This window comes from Gnatocerus cornutus, chromosome 5 (assembly GCF_029298725.1).
Source record: "Gnatocerus cornutus isolate USDA-ARS CGAHR chromosome 5, icGnaCorn1.1, whole genome shotgun sequence".
Classification (NCBI taxonomy): Eukaryota; Metazoa; Arthropoda; class Insecta; order Coleoptera; family Tenebrionidae; genus Gnatocerus; species Gnatocerus cornutus.
Window position 1 is genome coordinate 10,779,122 of NC_142237.1, and position 26,640 is coordinate 10,805,761.

General features: G+C 37.5%; 6 protein-coding genes across 19 annotated transcripts in view; 5 read left to right on the forward strand and 1 right to left on the reverse strand.

The window, feature by feature from the left end:
• The window catches only part of mtd (TLD domain-containing protein mustard), a 55,711-nt gene extending 46,030 nt beyond the window's left edge, over window positions 1-9,681 (forward strand). For 6 of the 14 annotated variants that reach the window (XM_088037574.1, XM_088037576.1, XM_088037578.1 and 3 more), the window contains 12 exons: window positions 51-497; window positions 692-1,035; window positions 1,083-1,313; window positions 1,368-1,504; window positions 1,576-1,881; window positions 2,170-2,306; window positions 5,217-5,249; window positions 5,386-5,618; window positions 6,215-6,343; window positions 6,433-6,507; window positions 8,087-8,368; window positions 8,421-9,681. In XM_088037574.1, the coding sequence (XP_087893700.1) occupies window positions 51-497; window positions 692-1,035; window positions 1,083-1,313; window positions 1,368-1,504; window positions 1,576-1,881; window positions 2,170-2,306; window positions 5,217-5,249; window positions 5,386-5,618; window positions 6,215-6,343; window positions 6,433-6,507; window positions 8,087-8,368; window positions 8,421-8,732 (2,666 nt within the window). In that variant the 3' untranslated portion in view covers window positions 8,733-9,681. The remainder of the gene's footprint in view (window positions 1-50; window positions 498-691; window positions 1,036-1,082; window positions 1,314-1,367; window positions 1,505-1,575; window positions 1,882-2,169; window positions 2,307-5,216; window positions 5,250-5,385; window positions 5,619-6,214; window positions 6,344-6,432; window positions 6,508-8,086; window positions 8,369-8,420) is intronic. The other 8 variants (XM_088037570.1, XM_088037571.1, XM_088037572.1 and 5 more) reach the window with 8 other exon arrangements.
• A 167-nt stretch (window positions 9,682-9,848) lies between these two features.
• Window positions 9,849-13,362, forward strand: LOC148174406 (fumarate hydratase, mitochondrial-like). The gene is made up of 4 exons (XM_088036042.1): window positions 9,849-10,036; window positions 10,160-10,285; window positions 10,336-11,099; window positions 12,796-13,362. Exons 1-4 carry the CDS (start codon window positions 9,938-9,940, stop codon window positions 13,298-13,300), a joined length of 1,494 nt encoding a protein of 497 aa, XP_087892168.1. The 5' UTR covers window positions 9,849-9,937; the 3' UTR covers window positions 13,301-13,362.
• A 30-nt stretch (window positions 13,363-13,392) lies between these two features.
• arg (arginase) lies at window positions 13,393-16,262 on the forward strand. Its single transcript, XM_088036043.1, has 4 exons — window positions 13,393-13,648; window positions 15,158-15,340; window positions 15,396-15,830; window positions 15,877-16,262. The coding sequence occupies exons 1-4, from the start codon at window positions 13,483-13,485 to the stop codon at window positions 16,116-16,118; spliced, it is 1,026 nt and encodes a 341-aa protein (XP_087892169.1). The 5' UTR covers window positions 13,393-13,482; the 3' UTR covers window positions 16,119-16,262.
• Window positions 16,263-16,951: 689 nt separating this feature from the next.
• On the forward strand, window positions 16,952-22,418 carry LOC148174408 (putative defense protein Hdd11). Its single transcript, XM_088036656.1, has 4 exons — window positions 16,952-17,050; window positions 21,737-22,061; window positions 22,108-22,196; window positions 22,246-22,418. The coding sequence occupies exons 2-4, from the start codon at window positions 21,747-21,749 to the stop codon at window positions 22,313-22,315; spliced, it is 474 nt and encodes a 157-aa protein (XP_087892782.1). The 5' UTR covers window positions 16,952-17,050; window positions 21,737-21,746; the 3' UTR covers window positions 22,316-22,418.
• On the forward strand, window positions 20,829-21,692 carry LOC148174409 (uncharacterized). Its single transcript, XM_088036657.1, has 2 exons — window positions 20,829-21,270; window positions 21,320-21,692. The coding sequence occupies exons 1-2, from the start codon at window positions 21,025-21,027 to the stop codon at window positions 21,446-21,448; spliced, it is 375 nt and encodes a 124-aa protein (XP_087892783.1). The 5' UTR covers window positions 20,829-21,024; the 3' UTR covers window positions 21,449-21,692.
• A 2,842-nt stretch (window positions 22,419-25,260) lies between the features above and the next one.
• TfIIS (RNA polymerase II elongation factor) lies at window positions 25,261-26,625 on the reverse strand. The gene is made up of 3 exons (XM_088037730.1): window positions 26,421-26,625; window positions 25,850-26,237; window positions 25,261-25,804 (listed from the first exon to the last, which is right to left on the reverse strand). The coding sequence occupies exons 1-3, from the start codon at window positions 26,487-26,489 to the stop codon at window positions 25,380-25,382; spliced, it is 882 nt and encodes a 293-aa protein (XP_087893856.1). The 5' UTR covers window positions 26,490-26,625; the 3' UTR covers window positions 25,261-25,379.
• Between the last annotated feature and the right edge of the window lie 15 nt (window positions 26,626-26,640).

Genomic DNA, 26,640 nt, shown 5'->3' on the forward strand with positions numbered 1-26,640 from the left:
CGTTTCGCTTAAAGTGACTTTTGGCTGATAGCTGACAAGTTGTATTTCAGAATTACTCGACAATCTGAGGCCGGTCAGCCCTAAACCAGGTCACGTAGAGCGAGTTCGCACGCCGTCATGCAACCAAAGCTCTACCGACCTGGACGAAGACTCCGCAGTTTTTCGCGAGCGTTTTCTCAAAATCAATGTCAGGCATATCACCGACGGACAAGGCGTCGTCAGCGGCGTTCTTCTGGTAACACCAAATGCTGTCATGTTCGATCCGAACGTATCCGATCCATTGGTCATCGAACATGGTCCTGAGGCATACGGTGTTATCGCTCCCATGGAGTTTGTGGTCAACGCGGCCATATACAATGACATCGCTCATATGAGGGTTGGCCATAGTGTCGAAACCAACACCAGTGCGGAGAAGCCAGAAATTTACTATCCAAAATCAGAGAGCCGGGGCGAGCCGGACTCGCTTTTGGTCAAAGACGAAACGTTTCCGGAGTTGGGTGAGTTTGACGGTTGGTGGTGGAAGCTTGAATGCACTTCCTAGCAGTAATAGAAGAAGAAGAAGTGTCCACTTTTTACTGTTTCTTTCTTCTTGTAATTAGTATCTTTCGCCTATTTCCAAAAGTGCATTCGGGAAAGCATGAAGCGCTCCTTCGGTAGATGTTGCTGTGGTCGTAACTCGGTGTCTTTGTAGTTACCGGCGATGATGCTGAATCTGTGTGTTCGTGTACAGAACGAGAGGGCGACGCTTTTCCGAAAGCCTTCGACAGAGAGTTGGTAACTCCCACCAACATTGAAGACGAAAATGAACAAAGGTCGCTCGAAGAAAGGAGGAAGAGTCTCTTGGACCATCACTGGGCCATACCATCGAGGGATCGTCAATCAATCGACACGGACGAAATGCCGGCGATCTCGTCGTCCACGTTACAAGAAGATCAAATAGACGAAGAAGATAGTTTAGTTAAGGAGAGTTGTCACGACTCCGGAATTGATATTAGGGAAACCAGTATTCCCCCAGTAGCTCCCAACCCCAAAAAAGTAAGTTTTTGTGACGTCCAAACAAATGTGTGATGAAAGTATTTTAGCAATATAGTGATGCTGATATCGTGCTTTCAAAGGATTGGGTGCCTCCTATCACCATTGCTCCCACGCATGTTACCCAGACCAGCGATACTGACAGTCCTGCAAGAAAAAAGACCAATTCTGTTTCGTTTAGTTTGGATTCAAGTTCGGAAGCTGAAACTGGGCTCCCTCTTTCGACGAGTTGTATAGAAAACAAAGAGGATACTGAAAAGGCTGATACTAGGAAAAATAAGGTAAATTTTTGGATGATGAGGTAAAAAAACAGAACTAACTGTCAAACTTGATAGATGTTAAAAAGACTGTCATATCCTTTATCCTGGATGGAGACTTTGGCTGGTGACAAAGAAGACGAGAAGCCCCCAAACCACCCTCACTCCGCCGCGGACGTGCATCACTCCTCGGTCTTTTCGAAAGTATTCTCGAGGTAATTATTCATTATCGTTTCATTGCAATCATCTTTCATAACTACTAACAACCATCACTAACGCTGCTCAGTTCGCCGATCAATCTGGTGGATTTTGGTACCGGTCTGTTTCTCAACAAGACGCCTTCTGAGGAGAGCGGTGGCTCCGGCGGCCCCCATTCCGCCGGTAGCAGTGGTCCACCTCTCAGCGATTCTCCACGCACCGACAGTTCTAGTTTTTTTCCCACAAATATAATCAGTTCAGTAGGGGCATCTGTCGGTGCCGTCGGAGCATCGGTGGGAGCGATGGGGGCCTCCGTTGGCGCCACAGTGGGCGCAATGGGTGCTCAAGTTGGAGCGTCTGTTGGTGCAGTGGGGGCTACAGTTGGGGCTGTTGGGTATGTGCCATGTTTGCACGTAATCTGTGTACTGAAACATACACAACACACTGACACTGTTAAGTTATGCTTAAGAAAGTGGTGTTTAAGTATGTTGGGGGTGTTTCACTTTCTGGAGAGATGAAATTCAATTGTTACAACCCCTAATATGTTTAACACCATTTCTCTATAAATGTACTTCGATTTTGTTTTCTATGCTAGCAAGACGGGCATGGTTTTTATTTTATTTAAACCTGACAATATGTGCTAGTGCTAGTGACTTAAAACTTAAGTAATGTTTGGTTTCAGACGGTCCTCAGTGGGCACTTTTATCAGACAACCGACGGAGATAAGTACAAAGGTTTCAAAGGCACCACCACCAAAATTGGATTATCGATCAATGGTTTCGGTTGATGACATGCCAGAGTTGTTTGTTTCGTTTGACAGTAAGTAGTCGCACTATTCTTTTATGTAGAATCGAAAGAAACTGTCAGATAGTTCACACCACTCGAGTAAATACATCATTGCACTTTCTAGCCTAAACTTATAATTTATCATCATTGATGAAACCTGTTCATTTGTTTGGCATATTGACAGGAAAATTACAAGAAATGTTTAATTATTTCAGTCATTGTGCAATGGGGGTAATTAATAACGTCACTCCAGTAAGGTATCTAGCATCTAAAATTGTCTAAAATGTCGTCTATATAAAAAAGAGCAGTAAAACATTTAAACTTTTTAGACTTTTTTTAGTTCTTCGATAATGTAATATTGTGCAGTTGTTTTTATTGACAAAATTGAGGTTTTTTTAATACTGGATGTTTATAAATGTTTCTACCATCAAAGGTGGTTATAAAATGTCAACGAAATTTGCCGCTCATTACAAATGTGGGTTTAGATTTTTCAATCGACATTTGCAGTTACTATCGCGAAATCAAAATTTCAAACATCAAATTGATTGATATTTAAAAATTGTAAAATCTCCTTTATCTTGATTACCTTAAAATTTATAAACGTCACAGCAAGTGACAGAAATCTTGGCATGACAATTAATAACGTCAGTCAGAAAGACAATAAAGCTTGCTTACATTGTCATATCAAAAAGTGATGTTTGAAATTTTGATTCCGTGATAGTAACCTCAAAAAAAGAACATACTTAATTTTGAAAAAAAAACTGTTCTAGTCATGGTCTGAAATCTGAAAATCAAAAACTTGGGCACAAAATCGTAACTAAAACGTCATTGACGTGAGTGACCTTTTAAGTGAAGTTAAACATAGTTATATTCACTATGAAAACTAAGCGGCCAAATGGTGCATGACAGGAATTCCAGAGCCACCCTTGATGCTACAAACATTTATAAACACCTTTTATAATACAGTGTTTAAAAATGATTTTCATCAAGTTAGTTTTGAAATATAATTCCTGCTGTGCCGCTCGCACTGTTCTGTGTTTGGACTAGTTCTGCCACTTTGGATTTATGTCAATAGTGTCACTTGGCCAACGTCAAAATCGCCAACAGGGAAGAAATTTAAACAACAAACAACAAAAATAGACAGAAATTGAGTCAGTTTTCTCTTTTCAGCGATCATTTTGAGTCCATTTTAAGTTTATACAACCAATGATTTCATTCCAAAGGCAACTAGACGAAAATCATTTTGAAACACGGTGTATTACATGGAATCATTTTGAAACACGCTGTATATACGATTCATATTGTAGTCATTCTCGCACACACTTGTTTTGCAAAAATTAAATATGCGTCGTCTGCTGCTCAGCTATTTGGGACGACCTTTCTCATAATTATTATGTAAATTACGTCGTAGAACATCTCGATAAAATAGCAGCAAAACTTTTTTTGTTTCCATGCAATCTCCAAACTATTCTGAAAGTGGATTCCTTGATATGTTTATGGGTACAATACGGAGGGTAAATTTTTTAATCAGTTGAAGTGGCTGTCCTTGTACCTAGCAGTTGAATTTTACCTGTGTTAAATATGCAGTATGCGAATAAACAATTTTTATTTAATTGGAAGCATACGTATTTAGTCGTCACTGGTACGGTAAGAGCATACTTTATTAAATAATTTGGTCCAACGACTTCTGCTTATGGATAGGATTTGCGTTCGTGGTCAAGCAGTTCCACTTAGAATACTAACATAGTTTCTGTGGGTCAATACAAAGAAATTCGTTTCTTGGATGTTTGAGCTGTTTTTTCAACAGCTTTTGACTTTTATCTTAAATCATCATTCAGTTAATATGTCATACGTTTTATTAAATGTGACCAAGCATATCTCAAGTAAATATTAATTATACCAAAACAATAACAACTCTCCAAATAATCATGTATTCACGCACAGCGAACTGTATTGTGAAGCCCAAAGCAGTGATTTGTGTTACGAATTACTGTATGATTATTTTTGCATAATCAACTCTTTAAATAGGAGCTGGGACAAACACTAGCTTCACTTGTCTGTTGGTCTTGGCACCGAACACTTATTGTCAATCTAAATACACTAAGTTTTATTGTAATTTATTATTAAAGGAGGGAAGTGTGTAGTTATGTGCTAATCCAGTGATGATTGCGTAATTTTTTTAATTCCCAAGCTTCATTTTTAATTTGGTGACACTAGTGAGAACAATTTAATTAATTACCATCATCTCTTAATTTGTTGTGTACATGATCGTGGCCCCTGTTCACAATGTCGTAAGTTTCTATTGTTTTTGTACGTAATGAACTTCGGAAGGAAATGACGGTTTTGTAATATTGGCAAAAAAAACATTTTTTGTTGATAGAATGAATCGGGCGGGTCTTAGCTTCATCCAGATATTACCTTCCTGTCACTTTAACCATGAAATACAATCAAAATATCGGATTAAAATGCTTTTAAACTCTTCACTCTGACATGACTTCTCTATCTATCTCTCTGCGTTCTTATTCATGATTCAAACTATAAATCCAAATCTATTCCCTTCTATAAATAAAGTAATTTTCTTGATGCTACAAAGCGAGCAATAAAGTTGAAGACACTCCTTTAAAATAATGAAAACAGGATTGTTTGTGTCCACACCTAAAACACCACCCCGCGCAGAGTTGAAGCAGTCGTTGCCTAATTGTTAATTTTATCAAACGTGGAAACTACTTTCTTCAGGATAGTAGTTAAGTTATTATCATTGCGAAATATCCATCATTTGCATTTTTGTGCGACTGTATTTCATCTGATGCCTTGCTGGTGTAGTGACGCAAATCGATTACCATTTGGGTAGTAAGATTTATTTTTATGTCATTAAGTGCCATCATCGCATTTAGTTATGCTATTATGTAGTAATGTGTTTTAATTTTATTTTAATTGCTGCAGTGCGCTCTCCCAATTACGGGCTAGATTCCATTGGTAGGTTTGCATGTGCATGAGTTTCAGCCACGACAGAATAAACTTAAACAATAAACATAATGAAAAAACGACTCATTAAAAAGAGTCGCGAACGTATCTATAGGTTGTGGTAATAAAATTTGTCGTTCCATTTTAGAACTGATACCTCGACCGGCACGTTCCTGCGAAGATCCTCCGTTATACTTACGTTTGCGAATGGGCAAACCACTAGACAAGCCGATTCCTCGAACGACACCGTTGATGTCTTACGGAAAGAAGAAGATGAGGCCGGAGTACTGGTTTAGTGTGCCAAGGAATAGAGTTGATGAACTGTACAAATTTATACAAGGTTGGGTGCCGCATTTGTATGGGGAATTGAACGAAGAACAGGTATGGCGCTATCCATTTTATTTAAATCGATAGAAATGTTTTATATACAGTACTTTGTAAATACCGGGAATGTTGCAGCTAAACGAAAAGATAACATAACATCCTCGAACAAAATTTGTATATTTTTCTAAATTTATTCGCATGGTGTAGGTAGTTCGGTGCCTCCACCAACATATCGTCTATCTAAACTTGTTTACCGATCGTTATAACAGCGATAACCACATGCTTAATCACAAACTGGTGATGTGGTCGTTTTTTGTTGAGCTAAATTCTATTGAATTAACTTCGGCCAACCATTAAACCTTACGGTAAATGTGATATGTATTTCGCATAGATAACGATCCGAATGAGGAGCAAGTATGCTGATGAACAGGTAACCGCAGGCGATCTATTGATGACGCCGCGGACGAATTTTCGCGTGGTGACGGAATTTGACCATCTTAAAATTTTCAATTAATTCGATCTAGTGTCCTTGAAGTTCCCACTTCTTGACGATTATGCTACAGTCATTAATAATTAACAATGCTCAAAAAGCGCATTTAAACTAACGAAACTGTCCCAGCCAACAGTCGTGGTTATTGTCGGTTCTGTTTTAGGTGAAGGCCCGAAATTTCACTTTGGTGGAAATGGACACAGAACTGTGGAGTGAAGAGCCAACTCCTTCCGCCAGCCGCCACGGTAGTCAGGACGGTGAACTTACAGAAATAACCAAAGAAAGTTGGGAGGTAAGTTCAGTTTTTTTTTTGTAATTTTTCGAAAAGCACGAATCTTAAAATTGGCACCGGTGAACTGAAATTTCGTTGTTTGGGTGCAGCTAATCAAGGCTCCTTACGTTAAGATCTACAGCATCATCAAGACCCAGACAATGTCGGCTGACGGCAGTGATGAGGTGACTGACACCTGCACAATAACATGCCACACTGTTTCTTCGTTGAAATGGACGTTGACAATCTCCACCCTGTCGATCAAAGCTCATTAATTGTGAAATGTGTGCAGATTGTCAAGTCTATGTTTCCACTATGAATAATCAATGTTACAAAACTACGGAAATACATTTCACACTGTAGTGGCTTTTAGAATGAAGTGGATGTTTTGGTGTTAGAATAGAAAATAGTCCCCGCTAGCTGTCGTAACCCAGAAACTTCGCGATACTGGAATTGTAACATACATAAAAGACTGTAAATTTGGCCCCAAAGAGTGCAGATTTCCATTGTTTCATTCTCTTATCAATATGTTCAATATTAATCACCGCATAATCAATTTTCATTGTTGAGCACTTAATGACGCGGCAGCAAAACTTGATCAAAAGTTCCCGAAATAACTAAACGCAGTACCTGTTTTTATGATAACATTGATATCCGGACTGTGAAGATTATCCTGAATTACCATGATAAGTTCAGGTGATATTTTTGGCACCACCTTTCGTCCTTGAACGTAAAATTATGTTTGTTTGATTCAATGTTCAGTATTAAACGGATTGTGGTGAAACCGCTGCACAGTGATTCCAAATGCTCATTTTTTGGACAAAAGTTTTTTTTTTTCCAATAATCGTAGAAAGATAAACTCAACGCCATTACATTTGGAATTAAATTGTCTACAAAATAGATTTTCAAAAAAAAAGTTGAAAATATTTGCATCGTCCTAAAATAAAATTTTCTAAAGTATCTATTTTTTTGTGCTAAAATTCTGCCCTTTAGCACAGCTAATTAACACTTTAGAAATAATAACCTTTTAAAGTTAAAAACTTGCAAAGATACGAATTTTAATAGAAAAAAGTTGAAAATACTAGCTTGGTCCTAAAATAAAACACATTTTTTTTAAAACAAAATAATTTTTTTAGATACCTTAATCAAAATAATAGAATTAAATAAGGGAACTAAAAAAAATGTGTGTGCCGTGTTTTATTGAATAATAACAAATAAATAATAAGAAACAATAATGTATCTAATTTTATTTGGCCAGATTAACTCTTTTTTTTTCATGCTTAAATCGTCGTTTTGAAAATCACCAATTTCGAGGAATCCTTTAATGCGATATTTCGGCAAAAAAAAAATAATGTTAAAAGAATGATTTCGTAGTTTTTGTCTGTATTTATACTAAAACCAATTAGTAAAAATTTTTTGAAAAATGTGAAAATTTGGAAAATCGACTTTTGTCCGTTAATAGTCGGGTTGGAATAACTGTGCGCCGTTCTGAAAATTTCGGGGCCAAGTTTACAAGACCACAAACTGTATGTAGAGGCATGTACACATCCGACACAAATAGAAATTTTGGCTAGATACCAAAACCAACTGGCGCTAATTGGAGAATCCAAGTATAGTTTAGATTTCTTATAAATTATATTAACCGTGCGTGTGTACAGGGAATAGCCCCCATGAAAGTGAAATCTATAATGCCTACGATCGGTGTTAGAGTACATCTTCTAGATGCGTGGTTGAACGAAAATTAATCTTTTTCCGTTTTATTAGGTCATACCGATGTCTGAAGAATACCGACGAGCCTTCTATTCTTCGGCAGCGCCCTCGCTCGACGTGGAATTGTCACCACCGGATCTTATAGGTACCACTGAAATTCTGACTGATTACCACCGAGAAAATCTATGCAGACATCTGCCGGCCCGAGCCGAAGGATACTCGTGGACTCTTATCTTCAGCACCAGCCAGCATGGCTTCAGCCTTAATTCAATGTACCGCAAAATGTACAAACTTGAATCACCAATTCTATTTGTTATTGAAGATACCGACAATAATGTAAGTTTAAATTGAAGTGTGAAGAGTTTGTTACCACCGTTTCGTTTTGTAGGTGTTTGGTGCTTTGACATCGTGCGCCTTACAAGTGTCAGAGCACTTTTATGGAACTGGTGAATCGCTCCTGTTCAGATTCAGTCCTGAGTTCCAAGTATACAATTGGACGGGGGAGAATTTATATTTCATCAAAGGTAATAACGAAAGCTTAAGCATTGGCGCTGGAGATGGCAAGTTTGGTTTGTGGTTGGACGGAGACCTGTACTTGGGGAGGTCTGAAAGCTGCAAGACTTACGGAAATGATCCTTTGACGCCGAAAGTGGATTTTGTCGTAAAAACGCTGGAATGTTGGGCATTTATCTCCAACTGAACGCCGGAAAGAGACTGATGTGATCAAATCGTTTTTAAGTTAAGGTTGCGCAATGGCAGAAACAAGATATTTTATACGACGGCATGCTTAAAAGGGAGGAAAGATTCTTTTTCATTATATAGACGGAGCTTTAGACGTAGTTAACAACACTACCGCACAACTGTTATTAAAGCTTAATACTAGTTATAAACGGCTGCCGTTCACTTGTCATTATTTTATTATTTTGTATCGTCTGTTACGCTTAATTAGCTTTGTTACTTTTTGTTAGTCTAGTAATATGCCGATTGAATAGATAGCGTGCCACTGCAAATTGGCGTTTCCGTTTTTAATTATTATTCCAATGTTTAACTTTATTAACCGTGCGAATCGCCCATTTACCGTCACATGCTATCTATATTTTAGTCTCCTAGTCATTTTGTATTTGATAAAGGGGGGCAGAGTGAATGGCGGTTCAATTGTTGCGTAGTTATAGTCATTCTGTGTTGCTTTAGCTTACAACGAATGACAAGCTCAGCGGTGTTCTCCTTTGTGTTTTTATTTATTGTAAGATCTACGCAGCCGGATAAAGATGTGATTGTGTTGTAGCAATTGCGAGGGTCACGTTGGCTGTAGTTTTTGTCTATATGTCAATTAGGTGCGTAGAGAACACGCCATATCAGTTGTCAATTTAATGATTTAATGTTAGAGGCTGTTATGCGGACTGCTCATTCCTACGTCTTTGTTGAGTGTTGAACTGGAACATGTACTGTACCAATTAGAAATAAGATTGGCATAGCTCTGTGGATACGTTCAGTTTCTTAGCATGAGGCGGCAGTCCGTACATATTTAACTAGATTAGTTTGATGTATAAGTTGTGTATTATAACATTTATCTAGATGATATTTATCTGTATAAAAAAGAAAACTGTATATAAAATTAATATTACATAAATAAATAGATTCTAAATAAATACATTACTCTTTTACTACAACCAGTAGTTCAGGCAAAATAAACATGAACCTCGGAATAATTCACATAAGGCTGATTTTTTGTGTGGAAATTAGAGATTTCAAAAAAGGCGGGCAGTTTCAAATAACTGTCACGGATCATGCACCACAATATGCACTGTTACCAACAGCAACATGTCATAATTGCCCAGACTGTCAACCAGCTGAAAGTTGTCTTGAGTTCACTGGAAAGGTCAAGAGCGGGATTAATCCACCAGGATGGCGCTATCACGGCTTTACAGCAGTCGCGTGTGCGGTGGCATTAACAGTGTGTTGACGCTGTGCAGACAAACTCGAATTAACCAAATCGCTCTAATGGTAAGCCCCAAAACGTTGTTATGTCATCAGTTTGTTTTGCATGATAAAATTGGTCAAAATGTTTAAATCAGTTGTTTTTTAATAAAATCTAAGGGAAATCCCGATTGTAAATGTGCCTGTCAGTCTGATTTCAGAGTAGAAAAGGATACCTTTGGGGAGCTCAAAGTCCCCTCTGACAAGTACTACGGGGCCCAGACACTGAGGTCTGTGATGAATTTCCCTATTGGAGGGGAATTTGAAAGGATGCCCGTAAGTGTCTTTAGAACAGTCTTCACCAACAAAATTTGGCGGTGTTTTAGTACCCCGTCATCACAGCAATGGGTGTCTTAAAAAAAGCCGCAGCTGTTGTAAACAAAGATTATGGTTTAGACCCCAAAATCGCGGATGCAATCTCAAAAGCAGCCGATGAGGTAATCTCAGGAAAGTTGTATTGTGATCACTTCCCCCTAGTCATCTGGCAAACTGGTTCAGGAACTCAAACAAACATGAATACAAACGAAGTAATCAGCAACCGCGCAATTGAAATAATGGGCGGACAACTTGGCTCTAAAACCCCAGTCCACCCTAATGACCACGTCAACAAAAGCCAAAGTAGCAACGATACTTACCCCACCGCCATGCATATTGCTGTGGCTGTTGAGATCCAAAACACGCTGCTCCCAGGACTGAAGACACTAGCCAACGCTCTGGACAAAAAATCTGAGGAATTTAAAGACATCATTAAAATCGGCAGGACTCATCTCCAAGATGCCGTCCCGTTGACATTAGGACAAGAATTCAGCGGATATGTCCAACAAGTTTGTTTTGGAATTGAGAGAATTAACGACTGCTTGCCTAGATTATACAACTTGGCTCTTGGAGGAACAGCTGTGGGAACTGGGCTTAACACAAGAAAAGGTTTTGCAGAGAAATGCGCAGCTGAAATCTCAAAGTTAACAGGACTCCCCTTTAAATCAGCTCCTAACAAATTTGAGGCGTTGGCTTGTCACGACGCCATGGTGGAAGTCTCAGGGGCTCTTAATGTTATCGCTTGCTCCATCATGAAGATTGCTAATGATATTAGGTGAGATTTTATCGGTAAATCGAAGAAATGAGGGAAAGGGGACCACATATTTATTGCTCTGAACTACTTTCATTTAGAGAAAGTCCTTTGCGTTGGCACATGTCTTTAATAATAATTAGGACCTCAACTAACAGTCACATCTTACAAATGTTGAATATTTTATTGTACCAACTCTGAAACTTTCCATTTACTTTGTAAAACAACAAGAATTTGATAATATCGATTTTTCCACAAACTTAGATGTCTAGACTAGATTCGTCATGGAAAGTTTTCCATGGACATGAAACTAAACATTTTAACTAAATTTATCAATTCTGAAGTTGATAATGAAAAAGTGTTTTCAATGAATGACTAATTAATTGTTCCAGCAAACCTGCAAGTCATTCAAGTATCAGAAAAACATTAAATTGTTACGTTCAGCATTAATGCTTACAGTACATAAATTACATTAATGGTAATTGTTAAATTACAGCAGACTAGAACTAAGTTCTCTGTTGTAGAAGAAATGCAAGAATTCATAAAGATATGTAGTACCTATTAAAGCGTAAAATCTTTCTCAAGGTTTTCAATCTTGCTGTCTCATAGTAACAAAAAATTTATTAAGATTTATTCTCACTGAGTTGTCATTATCAATTTATCACGAGAACGAAAAATAAATTGTTTTTGTCTTAACTGTGCAAAAACATGTTGAGAAATCATCTAAACACTTTCAATATGAAGTAATAATTGGACGATTATTGTACGCATGTAATTATAATAATCATGGAAATGGGTACAATAATTGACATATCTTTTACCGGTTGACTGATAACACAGGCACCGAATCTTTTTTCTGGGTTTTCTGTTCTAATGCATAGATTCTGATGCTAGACATCGAAAAACACTAAAATATCCAATCTTAGCTTCTAAAGTTTGATTTTGTGTTTTACATCGATAAATAAGTTTTGAAAATTTTCGTTGATTTTACGAGCAGAAAGAGGTAGTGCATTGATCAAAACGGTAGCAAATTGCATTTTACAGAGTAGTGAGTGTTTTTTACTTGTTTATCATTGTTGTAAAAACCGTTTTTGGTATAACTGAATTAGAAAATGGCGTCAAGATAGTGTAAATAAGATATTGATACATTCTGTTTTGTTTGTGATGAATTTATCGAAGTATAAAGCAAAAAAAAATTTTTGGCAACAAATTTAAAGCATTGTGTAGATTATGAAACCTGTTTTAACTTGCTAATACGGAGTCAATATAAACATTTGGTACCTTATTTCGCCTGTCTTTACTTCAAAAATATTTAAGAACATATTAATATCTTTGTAACTTGAATATTCAATAACTTATTATTATACGGAACAATTATCAAAATAAATCCCAATTGATCTTAATTCTCATACAAGCAAAAGAAAATCACTAAATATTCATTTTTGAACTTGATTTATTATTCTTGAATTAAAAAGAAATGAAATGAAAATTCAATCATGTTTCTTAAAAATTCGAAAAATTTCTCTGGTTTTTACAAAAGCAAACTTTGATCAAAAAAAAAAAATTTCCCTTTGTTGGTAACGTAAAAGAAACCAAAATTTGACACTTAGAAACCAGACCCAAAAATCGTGTCGACCGGTGTAATGAACATTTAAAAAATTGTGTTAGTCTAGAGTCAAATTAGAGCCCCCCAAGTCGTTAAAAAGCATATTTTTTTCAGATTTCTGGCTTCTGGCCCTCGTTGCGGCCTGGGTGAAATCTCCCTCCCTGAAAACGAACCCGGCAGCTCCATCATGCCTGGCAAAGTAAACCCAACCCAATGTGAAGCCATTACAATGGTAGCGGCTCAAGTCATGGGTAACCACGTAGCTGTCACAATCGGCGGTTCCAATGGTCATTTCGAACTAAACGTCTTCAAACCAATGATCGTAGCTAATGTACTCCGATCGATCCGTTTACTTGGAGATTCCAGTAAATGTTTCTCTACGAATTGTGTGGAAGGCATTATTGTAAACCAAGAGCGAGTTGATAAGCTTCTGCACGAAAGTTTAATGTTGGTAACAGCTCTTAACCCACACATTGGCTACGACAAAGCCGCTCAAATCGCCAAGACGGCGCATAAAGAAAAGAGCACATTGAAGGAAACTGCGATTAAATTGGGATTTTTAACCGAGGAACAATTTAACGAATGGGTCAAACCTGAAGAGATGTTGGGTCCGAAGTAATCAGGCTAAATCAATCTGAAATCTCTTGTCTTTTTCTTTTGTAAATAAAGCAGTATTGTTAATTTTGTGTTATCAATAAATTAATATTGTTTTAACATTGAGTGTCCTCTGAACTGTGAACTCTTGAAAGAAGGCTGTGATAAGATGTGAGTTAGTTCAACGTGAAAGTTTCCTCTATAAAAATGTTTAGATCAATGCGCAAAGTTTTAACGTCTCTGCACAGAAATTGCTGCACTAAAATTGGAATTGTTGGGGTACCTCTTGAAGCGGGACAACCTAAAGCAGGTGTCGCGGGCGGGCCAGAAGCAATTCGAACCGCAGGTTTAATAGAGAGCATTAAAGTGATTCGTAAGTCTTTTTGCAAAATGTTTTTCAAAATTCTAAGCCGTTCTCTAGTGAAGTAGGCAAGTTATACAGTTGTTTATAAGTTATTCTACAAGTGGACAGAAAACGTCAAAATGACGCACAAATGACGTATTTGTAATTGTCTTCCAAGTTGTACAGTTGCGATCAGTGAATTTTGTCAAATATTCACTAGGCGAGTTTAAATGGTCAAATTTTTTAACAAATATTCGTTTTTTCTATCATTTTACAGTATTACTGTCAATGTCGTCAATATACATATGGACAAAAAAACTGGGACACTCAAAATTTTGGCATTGTAAATTGTGTTGCAAAAAGTCCAATGGCAGTGTCAAAACCTACAAATGACATTTTATGGGAAGAAAAAAAACGAATTTCCCTCTTTTTTCAGTATCAACCAATCGTCTGAAATAATTGTTTTGACAATAGCCCAACTTACACGTTTAAAATTTCTTATTTTGAAGATTATCTAGTTGCCATCTGTGTCCCAATTTTTTATGGTCAGCGATGGGACTTATTTATGCTAATTGAAAAAAATTAACAGTTATTTAAGAGACAAAAAAAGTCATTGGTTATTGCATGAGTGGCTAGTTTAAAATCTGTGAATGCCATGATCAGACTTTGTACGCGTATGTCTTACAACGTTTTTTCTACGATTGTTCTCCATTTATAATAATTTATAAAAAAAATAATCAACGATCAACTGTTAAAAATAAAATACAATTTGAAACATAATTTGACGTAGATATATGTGCAACATAGTGTGAAATAATAGAATAAACCGTTAGAATGTGTAGAAATTTAAATTTATCAAAAAGCGGAATCAGCAGAGGTGCATAGAATCAACACTTTCATTTCTTATTTCAAAGATATCATTACTAAAAAAGAAGAAGAAGAAATTAACTAAATTACAGTTGGTTTAGGTTGCAAATAATCACCCAAGATCACAGATTCCAAAATTTTCATCGTGTAATTCGTTCCTGTTGCAAATGTTGCAATAGCGGTGCTAGGTGAATTAGGTTTTGGGGAACAAAACACGATCGTGAAAATTCTGTCAAGTAAAGGTAATGTAAATAGTAATGGGCTCTGGATTACATAATGTTAAAGTTATATTTCCACTTGTTGGGCTAAGAATGTCATTATACTTCTACTAGCACAGGCAGAATAATACATCAATTTTTCAACTGTTGTAGATTAACAGTTTTTACATAAAAATCTGTTTAAACTTTTAAAACGATCATAGATCAAGATTCACTTCAGAGGAGATGAGTTTAAAAATAATAAAAGTTAGCCCTCTAAAAAAGTGAAAATTCAAGACCCCTGGGATTTCCAAAGCAGACTACAATAGCCACTGCCCGTTAAAAAGAGAAAAAACTCGCATTTTAATTAGGTGCTAAATCATACTAATTATTTCCGCTGAAATATAATTCGTGCAATTTTGTGTTTTCTTACAACTCTATTATCTTTTATAAAAATCGACCAAGGTTGTTCCAGATGAAAAAATCGACGTTAAAGACTATGGCGACATTTCGTACACACCTTTGGACACCTATGAAGTCCCCAATATGAAAAAGTATGCCAATGTGGCGGCTTGCAACTTGGAAGTGTCGAAGATGGTACAAAGTATCATCACTGAAGGCAGACTCTGTTTAACTCTAGGAGGAGATCACTCAATAGGTAATTTTTATTAAGTAATAAAACCAGCAAAAAACTCATTACCAATTTTTCCAAGGCGTTGGCACAGTCGATGGTCACATCAAGGCTAAAAATGAAAATATTTGCATTTTATGGGTGGATGCACACGCCGACTTAAACACAAATAAAACCTCAACTTCTGGTAATATTCATGGAATGCCTCTGGCGCTGTTGATAAAAGAACTGTCGGATTATTGGCCGTATCTCCCTGGAATGGACTGGCAAAAGCCGATTTTATCCATCCGAAACATGGCTTATATAGGACTAAGATCCGTGGATACGTACGAACGCCTCATTATTGAACAGTTTGGAATTACAGCGTACGGAATGGAAGACGTGGAAAATCACGGAATTCACAACATTGTCATGATGGCTTTAGACAAAATCGATCCGCATAGAAGCCGTTCTGTGCATCTCAGTTTCGATATTGACAGCTTGGACAAATTGGAGGCTCCATCCACAGGGACCGCCGGTCCGTACTCTTCTTTAATTTCAATTTTTACGACTATAAATTTCAGTTAGAGGCGGTCTAACTTTGAGAGAAGCCATCCATTTGGTGGAACTGGTGCACAAGACCGGCCGCTTGGGCGCTATGGACCTCGTGGAAGTAAATCCAGCAATCGGAACCTCAGAAGATGTGAAGAAAACCACCGAAGCCGCTGTTCATCTACTTCGAGCAGCTTGTGGTTATAACCGCAGAGGGTTAATTCCACGGGACTCGGACGCTTTACCATTACAAACTTTTCCCAACAAGGTCTAATAAACTGTCCTCGGTTACTCAGTGCGGAAATGTGTACCTGCGCTTGTAACGAATACGTAACGTTTAATTAAGTAATTATGTTACCCTTGCAAATGTCACTTTTACTTAAGAACTGTTATTTCAACAATGATCGTACAATTTTAATTCTTTGCTTGAAACTAAATGCTTGATATCAATCTTCGATGAAGATGATAGTTTGCGTAAAAAGAGGCAATTTGCATAAAGGACTGTGAAAGTTGTTCCTCCTAGATCTAAGCATTGCGATATTGATTTTAAAGTGTGACACGAATTAATCACACGTTGCTCTCGCTTAACCAGTTCCTTCGAAAATTAAGCGGCCGATGACTTTTAATTTGGTGTTAATTTATTCAAACGCGATTTTTGAGATCAAGGGCGCGATAAAAATTTCAATGCCGCATCACAGTTTGATAGAACAAAACAAAATGCACTCTGGCGTAACATGGAAATTAAGACAAATCTGCGATGGACAATATTTTTACGTTTTTAGGTAACTGACCCTCGACTCAAAACAAACAATTCTCATAAGTGCAAATCCATTAAAATGTCACCCGTGAAAAAATATTTACAAATCAATAAGAAGTTATTGGAGAATATATTACTGCCTTGACATAGTATTGGAAACTTCCCTTTCACAATGCAGTCAGTCCTCCTTAGAAATTCGAACAAAACTTGATAATAAAAAAAAAATGAAAAAAGCAATGTGGAGCCACCAAAACGGGGCGAAATTCATTACGATGTCAAGCTTGGTTAACTATACATCTTGATATTATAGCACAAAGCATGATATTTAATTTAATGATCATAAGTACCCCCTCTTCAGTTAATGTGTGGTTTGAAAGTACAATATGCAGAAATCAAGAGTAGGTAGGTTAGTTTCAACTTCGGTCTAGAGAAGAGATCAAGTAGAAAAGGTGAGTACCAAAGACTTTTATTTAGTATTGGACGTTTTTGTAGTTATAAACGTAAATGTTTTGTGTGAAATCAAAGCGGAAATTAAAGCACCCTTGTAATTTTTTTTAGAATTTTTAAGAGTGACCACGCATATTTCTATTATTGACTTTTTTTAAAGTGGACAAACAAACACTGGTGCTTGTATTTAATCTTAAAAGTGCTAAATTTCCACGACCTCGAAATATCAAAATTTGAATGGGCAAGACCACATTTTACCTTCAACTCTTTCTTAACTAATGTTAGTTAAAACAAACACCGACTGATGTAGGCCACATAAATACTGCAACAAAAACAAATTACGTTTACAAACATAACAGTTGCATAAAATATAAACTTTCAGCTACAAATGCGATTTATGAATTCTGCACCACTAATACAGTTTCACTTGTGGTTTTCACTCGGTATATGGAAAATTTACGTGTTAGCTCGCTCAGTATAAGTATAGCTGACGTTTTCTTCCGTTTCAAAAAAAATTATACAAAAGCTTTTTTACTCAAAGTGATTGTAAATATGTGACCTCCAACATTTAAGAAAGTAAGAATAATATGCAGATGACGAATGAAAAATTCGAGTTTATGTACTTAGTACAATAAAAACAACTTTAGTAATGAAAAACAGTACTTTAAACAATCATAATATAAAATATTTATGTAAACACTTAAACTTGAGAGTTTACACATAATAGGGGAATCATAAATTTACAAAAGAGACTTTGAGTCTCCGCAATTAAACAATCAGATGGAAGTAGAAAACAATGTTCTTTGTTGTTGTAAAAGGAGTAACAAATGGCAAATGAAATAAATTTACTATTTAACTACTCTTAACAAAAGTCATAAAATGGTTTCTTTAAGTGAATTTATATTTATTTATTTTTCCTTATTATAACGACAGGTAAAACCAGACAAATATTGCCTCATGTAGTTCAACTTTAGCATTTGTAACTTATCAATATTCTCATTCTGGGACACATAACCCCACCATGAGGGACAGGATATTCGAATAAAATTATAAGATAACCTTCTCCACACGCGGGCTAATTTATTAAGACATGGCACACCGCACAGTGAGGAAACTTATCAATTATATTTACCTTTTATCATTTTAAAATAAATCCATATTAGAGGTTATGAGCACGTTTTGTTTTCTGTCAAAATGACACCATGACAACGATTCGAAATTGATTAAGTCACGCGGCGGCACATAGATGGCAGCTCAATTTTTTTAATTTTTTTAATATAATAATTTCTGATTATTAGATTGGCAAGAAATTAAACTATTATACATGTAAATTAGCGTAGCTTTTGCAGAAGATACAATCAAGACATTATTTATCGAACTGAATATTTGGGAAATTCGAACTTCCGAGCACCTTTACAGAAGCCGTGTTTACCGACCACTTTTACAGTAACCGTGTTTACCGACCGCGTTGAAACATTCTATTTGAATTTTAAGCGATAAAAAAACCTAAAATTAAAAAAACGTGAACCGTTTGTGCACGTCGTTCGTTTTGTGTAAATGTGTATTGTTTAATTGCTTTTATAAAAGTATTAATGAAGCACGTTGAGATGAATCCTGTTAGCAAGTTAACCCCGAGAATTCGTCGTGAGAGAACTCCAGATTCTGGGAAAAAGAAAGATGGTGTAAGTGTTTTTTGTCGATTGCGACCACTGGAAAACGACCAGGAATCTAGGTGTATTAAACTTCTTTCTCCAACAATTCTTTCATTGACAACACCGGCCGAGTCTAAGATAGTTAGAAAGGAAATGCATTATCAATTCAAGCACATTTTCACTGCTTTTGCTGGACAAAAGGAGATTTTTGAACATATTGCGTATCCGTTGCTTGAAGACTTATTCAAAGGGAAAAATGGACTTCTTTTCACCTACGGAGTTACAGGGTCGGGCAAGACGTTACGGGTGTTACGGGGGGGCAGCAGAATACTGGGATTATGCCCAAATGTATTAACACGATTTTTAACACGATTTCGTCGTATAAAGCGCCGAAATATGTCATTAAATCTGATAAAATGAATGGTTTCGAAATTCAATCGCAGGAGGATGCGATGAAAGTTCAGTTAGCGACCCTGCGATCAAAGCCTAAAAAGTACTTACAAGAAGCACAGGCGCGAGCAGACTTACATCAACGATGGAATTAAAGTCATGGATATCAACGAAAGCAATTTGTACTCCGTTTTTGTGAATTACATTGAAACTGACAACAACACTGTCTTTGATTTGTTGGACGAAAACACTGGAAAGGCCAATCAAAAGAAAATTTTACGCGAGGATTCGCAAAAGAACAAGTATGTGAATGGGGTAATTGAATCCTGAGGTGAAATCAGCTGAAGAAACGTTTGAAGCTCAACCAGCTTTCGATAAACTCATCAACACTCTCAAAACAAGAGAAAACATCATCCAAGCCGCGCAATCAGAAGATAACAAGCGAATAAATCACTTCAGAAAGCGACTGATCGACATCCAGCAAGAAAACATTTTGAGTAAAGCCCGGATTCTAGAGCTGAATTCAAAACTGCGAAGTCAAGAAGAGGGAAATCTCATTATTGTGCAGCATAATTGCAGAAGAGAACTTAAAGATGAACAACATCCTGGAGAAACAGAAGCTCCAAGCTGCAACGAAAGCGAAAGAAAACAAGCTGGAAAAAGTGCGGCAGATTCTTGAGAGTGAGATTAGGCCACCTGAAATTGAAGAGACAGAACACACGTCGAAGATTCCGATCCTACACACCAGGAGGTCTATGTGGAATTTTGCGCCACGAAATCGTAGATCGCGATCCGCTGGAGAGGTATTAATATGAGTGCTGTAAATACAAGCATTAATCTGTTTTGTTTCAGATCTGGTTAGAGCACAACGCAGTGTCTTTAGCAAGTCCGGACTAAGGGGGGAAGGGGGTGGGGGGGGGCTAAGGGTGCTGTAGCACCAGGCCCCACCTTCCCACGTAAAAATTTGCTATAGAAATTGAAAAAATACAAATCAAGTACGTAAGGCTTTTTTTGCATAATTTTATCGATTTTACGATTTAGCCCCGGGCCTCAAATTTTCTTAATCTGGGCTTGGTCTTTAGGTACCGTCCTGCAACCGTCCATGAGGAAACGAAAATCTGTTAACAAGCTAAGTCAAGCCAGCGGTGTCACCAATCCTAACCAGAGCAAATATTTCTGATTGCACAAGAACAAGGAGCTGAAGGCGAAGTGGAAACCAAATTGTATAAAGGAGATATGTTGCCACCACCAACAGCTGAATAATTTGTGTAAATTTGTGGACGACTTGTTGCAACTTTACAACTCTGACAGTAAAAATAGAATGACTTCGACTAGATGCAGATTTTAAAACGGGTTGCCCATTTTCTTGCGTTCTTGGCCAATGTTGAAAAGTTCAAACGTTTCTTCAGCTGATTTCACCTCAGGATTCAATTACCCCATTCACATACTTGTTTTTTTTGCGAATCCTCGCGAAAAATTTTTTTTTGATTCGCCTTTCCAGTGTTTTCGTCTAACAAATCAAAGACAGTGTTGTTGTCAATTTCAATGTAACTCACAAAAACGGGGTACAGATTGCTTTCATTGATATCCATGACTTTAATTCCATCGTTGATGTAAGTTTTCACGCGGCTGTGTATCTTTTAAGTACTTTTAGACTTTGATCGCAGAATTGATCTTTCGTCGCATCCTCCTGCTATTGAATTTTGAAACCATTCATTTTATCGGATTTAATGACATATTTCGGCGCTTGATGCGACGAAATCGTGTTGAATATCGTGTGAATGCATTTGGGCATAATCCTAGTATTCTGCTGGTCCCCTGTTAATGTGTAAGTCTTGCCCGACCCTGTAACTCCGGAAAAGAACTTGAAGATTAACAAGAACATCCTGGAGAAACAGAAGATCAAACAACAATTAGAGCTACAAAACGAGAAAATGACCCAGGAATTGGATGCCCAGCTTCGTCGTCAAAGGGAACATCTCCAAGCTGCAACGAAAGCGAAAGAAAACAAGCTGGAAAAAGTGCGGCAGATTCTTAAAAGTGAGATTACGCCACCTGAAATTGAAGAGGCGCAAGATTCGCCTTCGCCAGAACACCCGCCAAAGACTCCAATCCAACACACCAGGAGGCCTGTGTGGATTTCTACACCACGAAACCGTAGATCGCGATCCGCTGGAGAGGTATTAATATGAGTGGTGTGAATATAGGCTCTAATCTGTTTGGTTTCAGATCTGGTTAGAGCACAACGCAGTGCCTTTAGGTACTGTCCTGCAACCGTCCATGAGGAAACGAAAATCTGTTACCAAGCTGAGTCAAGCCAGCGGTGTCACCAATCCTAAACAGAGCAAATATTGCTGATTGCACAAGAACAAGGAGCTGAAGGCGAAGTGGAAACCAAATTGTATAAAGGAGATATGTTGCCACCAACAGCTAAATAATTTGTGTAAATTGTACCCAACTAATGTCTATTAATTTTAAGCACATTCTCGTTTTTTTTTATTAAATTACAATTTCTTCTAAATAATTGGTCAGAATTTGTTTTGTTTCTAATTAAGATACCCTCAATGTTCGATCCAGCATATTTTTAACCGTTAAAATTAATAGAAACTGCGCGCCAATAGTGAACTTTTTACTATTTTTTTTTAGTTTTAGAAAAATGAAGGTCGCTCTGGTAGTCGTGTCTGCTCTCATATCCACCGCGTGGGGTTACTCCGCTGGGGCCCCAGAATCGGTCTGTGATGATTTAACACCAAAACATCCCGTGGAGCCCCAAAAGTCTCCGCTCCCTTACACAATAACTCTGAGCGCTAAAGAAGCAAAACCAAATGACGTGATCGACATCACCATCGGAGGCAAACCATTCAAAGGATTCTTATTGCAAGTTAGGAACGGAAACAAAGCAGTGGGATCGTTTAACATTCCCGACACCGATAAGTTCGCGAAGACCATAAACTGTCATGGAACCAAAGGGGTAAGTTATGGAGAGGTAATAGAGTGTAATTAATGTTGTTATTTAGAGCGGCGCTACCCATAAAAATGCCGTCGATAAGAACAATCTTGTTCTGAAGTGGAAGGCGCCGGAAGCTACCGGAAACTACCAAGTCTTGTAAGTGGTTTTTAGGAGTAAATAAGACGTTTTATTGGTTGGTTTTCAGTGTGACTGTTGCTGAAGATGGTGGAACCTTCTGGGCGGCCCAACCAAGCCATAAAATTAAAATCAACTAAACGGTTGATAGTTTTCTAGTTTCTCTGTTCAGGTTTACTTAAAATATACTTGTGAATTAACATTGTAAGTGTAGATTTCCAATAAAACTTGATAAAACTAAAACTTTATTAATAATGCGACAGGTATAAACTAAAAGAAATGAATACTCTTGTTGTTTTTTATTTTTTTTAATACAATAAATTCTGATTATTAGATCGGCAATAAATTAGACTATTATATATGTAAATCAATGTAGCTTTCGTACAAGATACAATCAAGACATTTATCGAACTGAATATCTGGGAATTTGAACTTTCGAGCGCCTTTACAGAAACCGTGTTTACCGATCGCCTTTCCAGTAACCGTGTTTACCGACCGCGATGACACATTCCGTTTGAATTTAAAGAGACTTAAAAAAAAACTTAAATTTAAATAAAACGTTTTGTGCAAGTCCCTCGTTTCGTGTACTTGAAATGTGTATTGTTTAATTGGTTTTATAAATGTTTTACTGAAGCACGTTAAGATGTTTGCAAGTTTACCCCGAGAATTCGTCGTGAGAGAACTCCAGATTCTGGGAAAAAAAAAAGATGGTGTAAGTGTTTTTTGTCGATTGCGACCACTGAAAAACGACCAGGAATCTACGTGTATTAAACTTCTTTCTCCAACAATTCTTTCTTTGCATCACAGTCATTTTCTCGTTGTGTAGCTCGAATTTGTGTTTGATCTTCTGTTTCTCCGGGATGTTCTTGTTCATCTTCAAGTTCTTTTCCGCAGTTATGTTGCGCAATAACGAGATTTCCTTTTCTTGGCTTCGCAGTTTTAAATTCAGCTCTAGAATGCTGTTGGTTTTGACTGAAACAGGAGGCTGTCTTCTTCTGAATCTTCATCTTACAAGGAGCAAATATGGGCTCAGATCGAGGGACTTTAATATCTTGAGCGGTCACAGCGAATTTCATAACTTGCAAGTTGTCGTCGAAGTGTAAATGCAAAACAATCATTTCGACGCGCCCTTCACCTTCGAAGAAATTCGTGAAGAACAGGGTCAAACGGCTGTCTCTGTATGGGACCAATTTATTAGAACCAGTCAATTGGTTCTTTCTTAGAATCTCCAGGCAAGTCCGCGGAGAAAGCAAGGAATTAATAATTTGGCTCGCCTCTCTTAGTAATTGTCCTGTGTTCTGAGGTCTATTGATTCTTTCTGACCCTGCTAAGTCAACCAAACTCAGCCGCCCGACCTTAAGCAGATTCGAGTCGGAGATGATTGGTTGGCCGTTTTCGTTGTGGACGACTTGTTGCAACTGTACAACTCTTATTATAGTAAAAATAGAATGGCTTCGACTAGATGCGGAATTTAAAACGGAGTTGCCCATTTTCTTGCGTTCTTGGCCAATGTTGAAAAGTTCAAACGTTTCTTCAGCTGATTTCACCTCAGAATTCAATTACCCCATTCACATACATGTTCTTTTGCGAATCCTCGTATAAAATTTTCCCTCGAATGCCCTTTCCAGTATTTTCATACAACAAATCAAAGACCGTGTTGTAATTTTAATGTAACTTACAAAACCGGAGTACAAATTGCTTTCGTTGATATCCATGATTTTAATTCCATCGTTGATGTAAGTCTGCTCGCGCCTGTGCTTCTTGTAAGTACTTTTTAGGCTTTGATCGCAGAGTTGCTAACTGAACTTCCATCGCATCCTCCTGCGATTGAATTTCGAAACCATTCATTTTATCAGATTTAATGACATATTTCGGCGCTTGATACGACGAAATCGTGTTGAAAATGATGTGAATATATTTGGGCATAATCCCAGTATTCTGCTGGTCCCCTGTTAATGTGTAAGTCTTGCCCGACCCTGTAACTCCGGGAAAGAACTTGAAGATTAACAAGAACATCCTGGAGAAACAGAAGATCAAACAACAATTAGAGCTACAAAACGAGAAAATGACCCAGGAATTGGATGCCCAGCTTCGTCGTCAAAGGGAACATCTCCAAGCTGCAACGAAAGCGAAAGAAAACAAGCTGGAAAAAGTGCGGCAGATTCTTAAAAGTGAGATTACGCCACCTGAAATTGAAGAGGCGCAAGATTCGCCTTCGCCAGAACACCCGCCAAAGACTCCAATCCAACACACCAGGAGGCCTGTGTGGATTTCTACACCACGAAACCGTAGATCGCGATCCGCTGGAGAGGTATTAATATGAGTGGTGTGAATAAAGGCACTAATCTGTTTGGTTTCAGATCTGGTTAGAGCACAACGCTTTAAACCAAATCCCTTAAGGTACCGTCCTGCAACCGACCATGAAGAAACGAAAGTCTGTTACCAAGCTGAGTAAAGCCAGCGATGTCACCAATCCGAAACAGAGCAAATATTGCCTGATTGCACAAGAACAAGGAGCCGAAGGCGAAGTGGAAACTAAATTGTATAAAGGAGATATTTAGTCGACTTGTGGTGGAGGACCTCAAGTCATTTTTAATGACGTGGAGAGGCTGAGACAAGAATTGCCATCCCAGAACTGCTGGATAATTTTTATAAAATGTTCCTAACTAATGTCTATTAATTGTAAGCACAATCTCATATTTTTCGATTAAATTCTAATTTCTTCTAAATAATTGGTAAGAATTTGTCTTGTTACTGATAGATACCCTCAATATCCGATCCTTTTTATTTTTTACCAAATAAATGGAAACTGCGCGCCAAAAGTAGTGCAAACTTTTGGCTCAATTTTTTTTTTGGTTTTAGAAAAATAAAGGTCATTCTGGTTTTTAGAAGTAAATAAGACGTTTTATTTGTTGGTTTTCAGTGTGACTGTCGCTGAAGATGGTGGTACCTTTTGGGCGACCCAACCAAGCCATAAAATTAAAATCAACTGAACGGTTTTCACTTACGGTAATTACTCTGTTCAGGTTTACTTAAAATGTCTTGTGAATTAACATTGTAAGTGTAGATTTCCAATAAAACTTGATAAAACTAAAACTTTATTAATAATGCGATGGGTCTACAGGTATAAACTAAAAAAAAATGAATACTCTTGTTGACTCATGGGTGAAACCATACAACTTAAGTCACCTAAAGGAAATAAAATCAACAGAATTTCCACCTGTTGCCACATTCATTACATAGAACAAATGTAGTCATTGGTTCATCAGCTGACCTTGTTTGGATCTGGTTGTATGTACAGTTCCTCTTCTTGCACTTACCACATTTAAGCAAGTCTGTTTTAGTCCCTTGCACAGTGGCCAACTGAGCATCATTGATTGCTTCTTTAGTGAATTTCTCCCTCAACTGTTTAATTTCATCATTGGCCATCTCTTCAGCAGTCATCACTGCTAGCCTACTCGCTGGTATAGCCCCAATCCTAAAGTTGGTTCTCAAGTTAGGGTTTTTGACGTCTTTAAGATTCGCTATGCGGGAACGAACTCGATTTTTGTAGCGCATATCTGTGTTTTTAAACTCTTGAAAAATGGCCTCTTCTAGTTCTTCAGCTAACTCTTCAGGTGTTGCACAACCTGGCGGGAAAATTAGAAACTAAGTTCGATGAGGAGTTAACTCACCTTCGAAATCTTCACCGTCGGTTTTAATAGCAGCAGCTAACATTTCTCTACATTTCAGTCTAACAGCGTCTGTTGTGTTTGAACTTGTTGGAGGGAACTGACTTGGTAATTTCCTATCCTTTTCACGATCTCGATCCTCACGATTACTACGGTCTTCTTTGTCTTTTTTCGGTTTTGACGAACTTGTGCCCGTTTCTTTGACGTTTGAACCTGATAGAAACTTTTTCCAATTCTTTATGAGGGTTTTTGATAGACTGATTACTTCCTCATCTTTGCTCGATTTTCTCAAAGCGTTTACTGTCATTCCAATGCGTGTCTTTGTGAGAACTTCCAGATTTATGTTTAAGGTCTGTAATTGTTTTAGTAAGTCGAGTGCTTGTTCTTGACCCTAAAACAATAACAAATTTAAATTTCCCTCCATTTTCCGGTCAGTTGTTGGTTTGATCCAAACAAAAATAGCAACGATTAGTGGTGTGGAACACATCCTAAATTATGTGCATTTTCAAGATAGCTACTCTAGTCTCAAATTACGGGGCGACTTTAACGGTGGGAAGAAAGAAAGAAAACCTACACTTCCGTCTTCCGACGTCATTTTATTAAGCTTCTTCTGTATTCTCAAGACCTCTTCTTCGACACTCATTTTGAGAGGCAAATTTGTGACAACACAGTGGAATTACACCGAAAATTTTCGGTTTTTCGGAGAACCGTAATAACGCGTTCCTCCACTAGCTTTACGTGGATTAAAAATGAGCGAAGAGAGAGGGGACAAAAATCAACAAAATTCTTCAGAG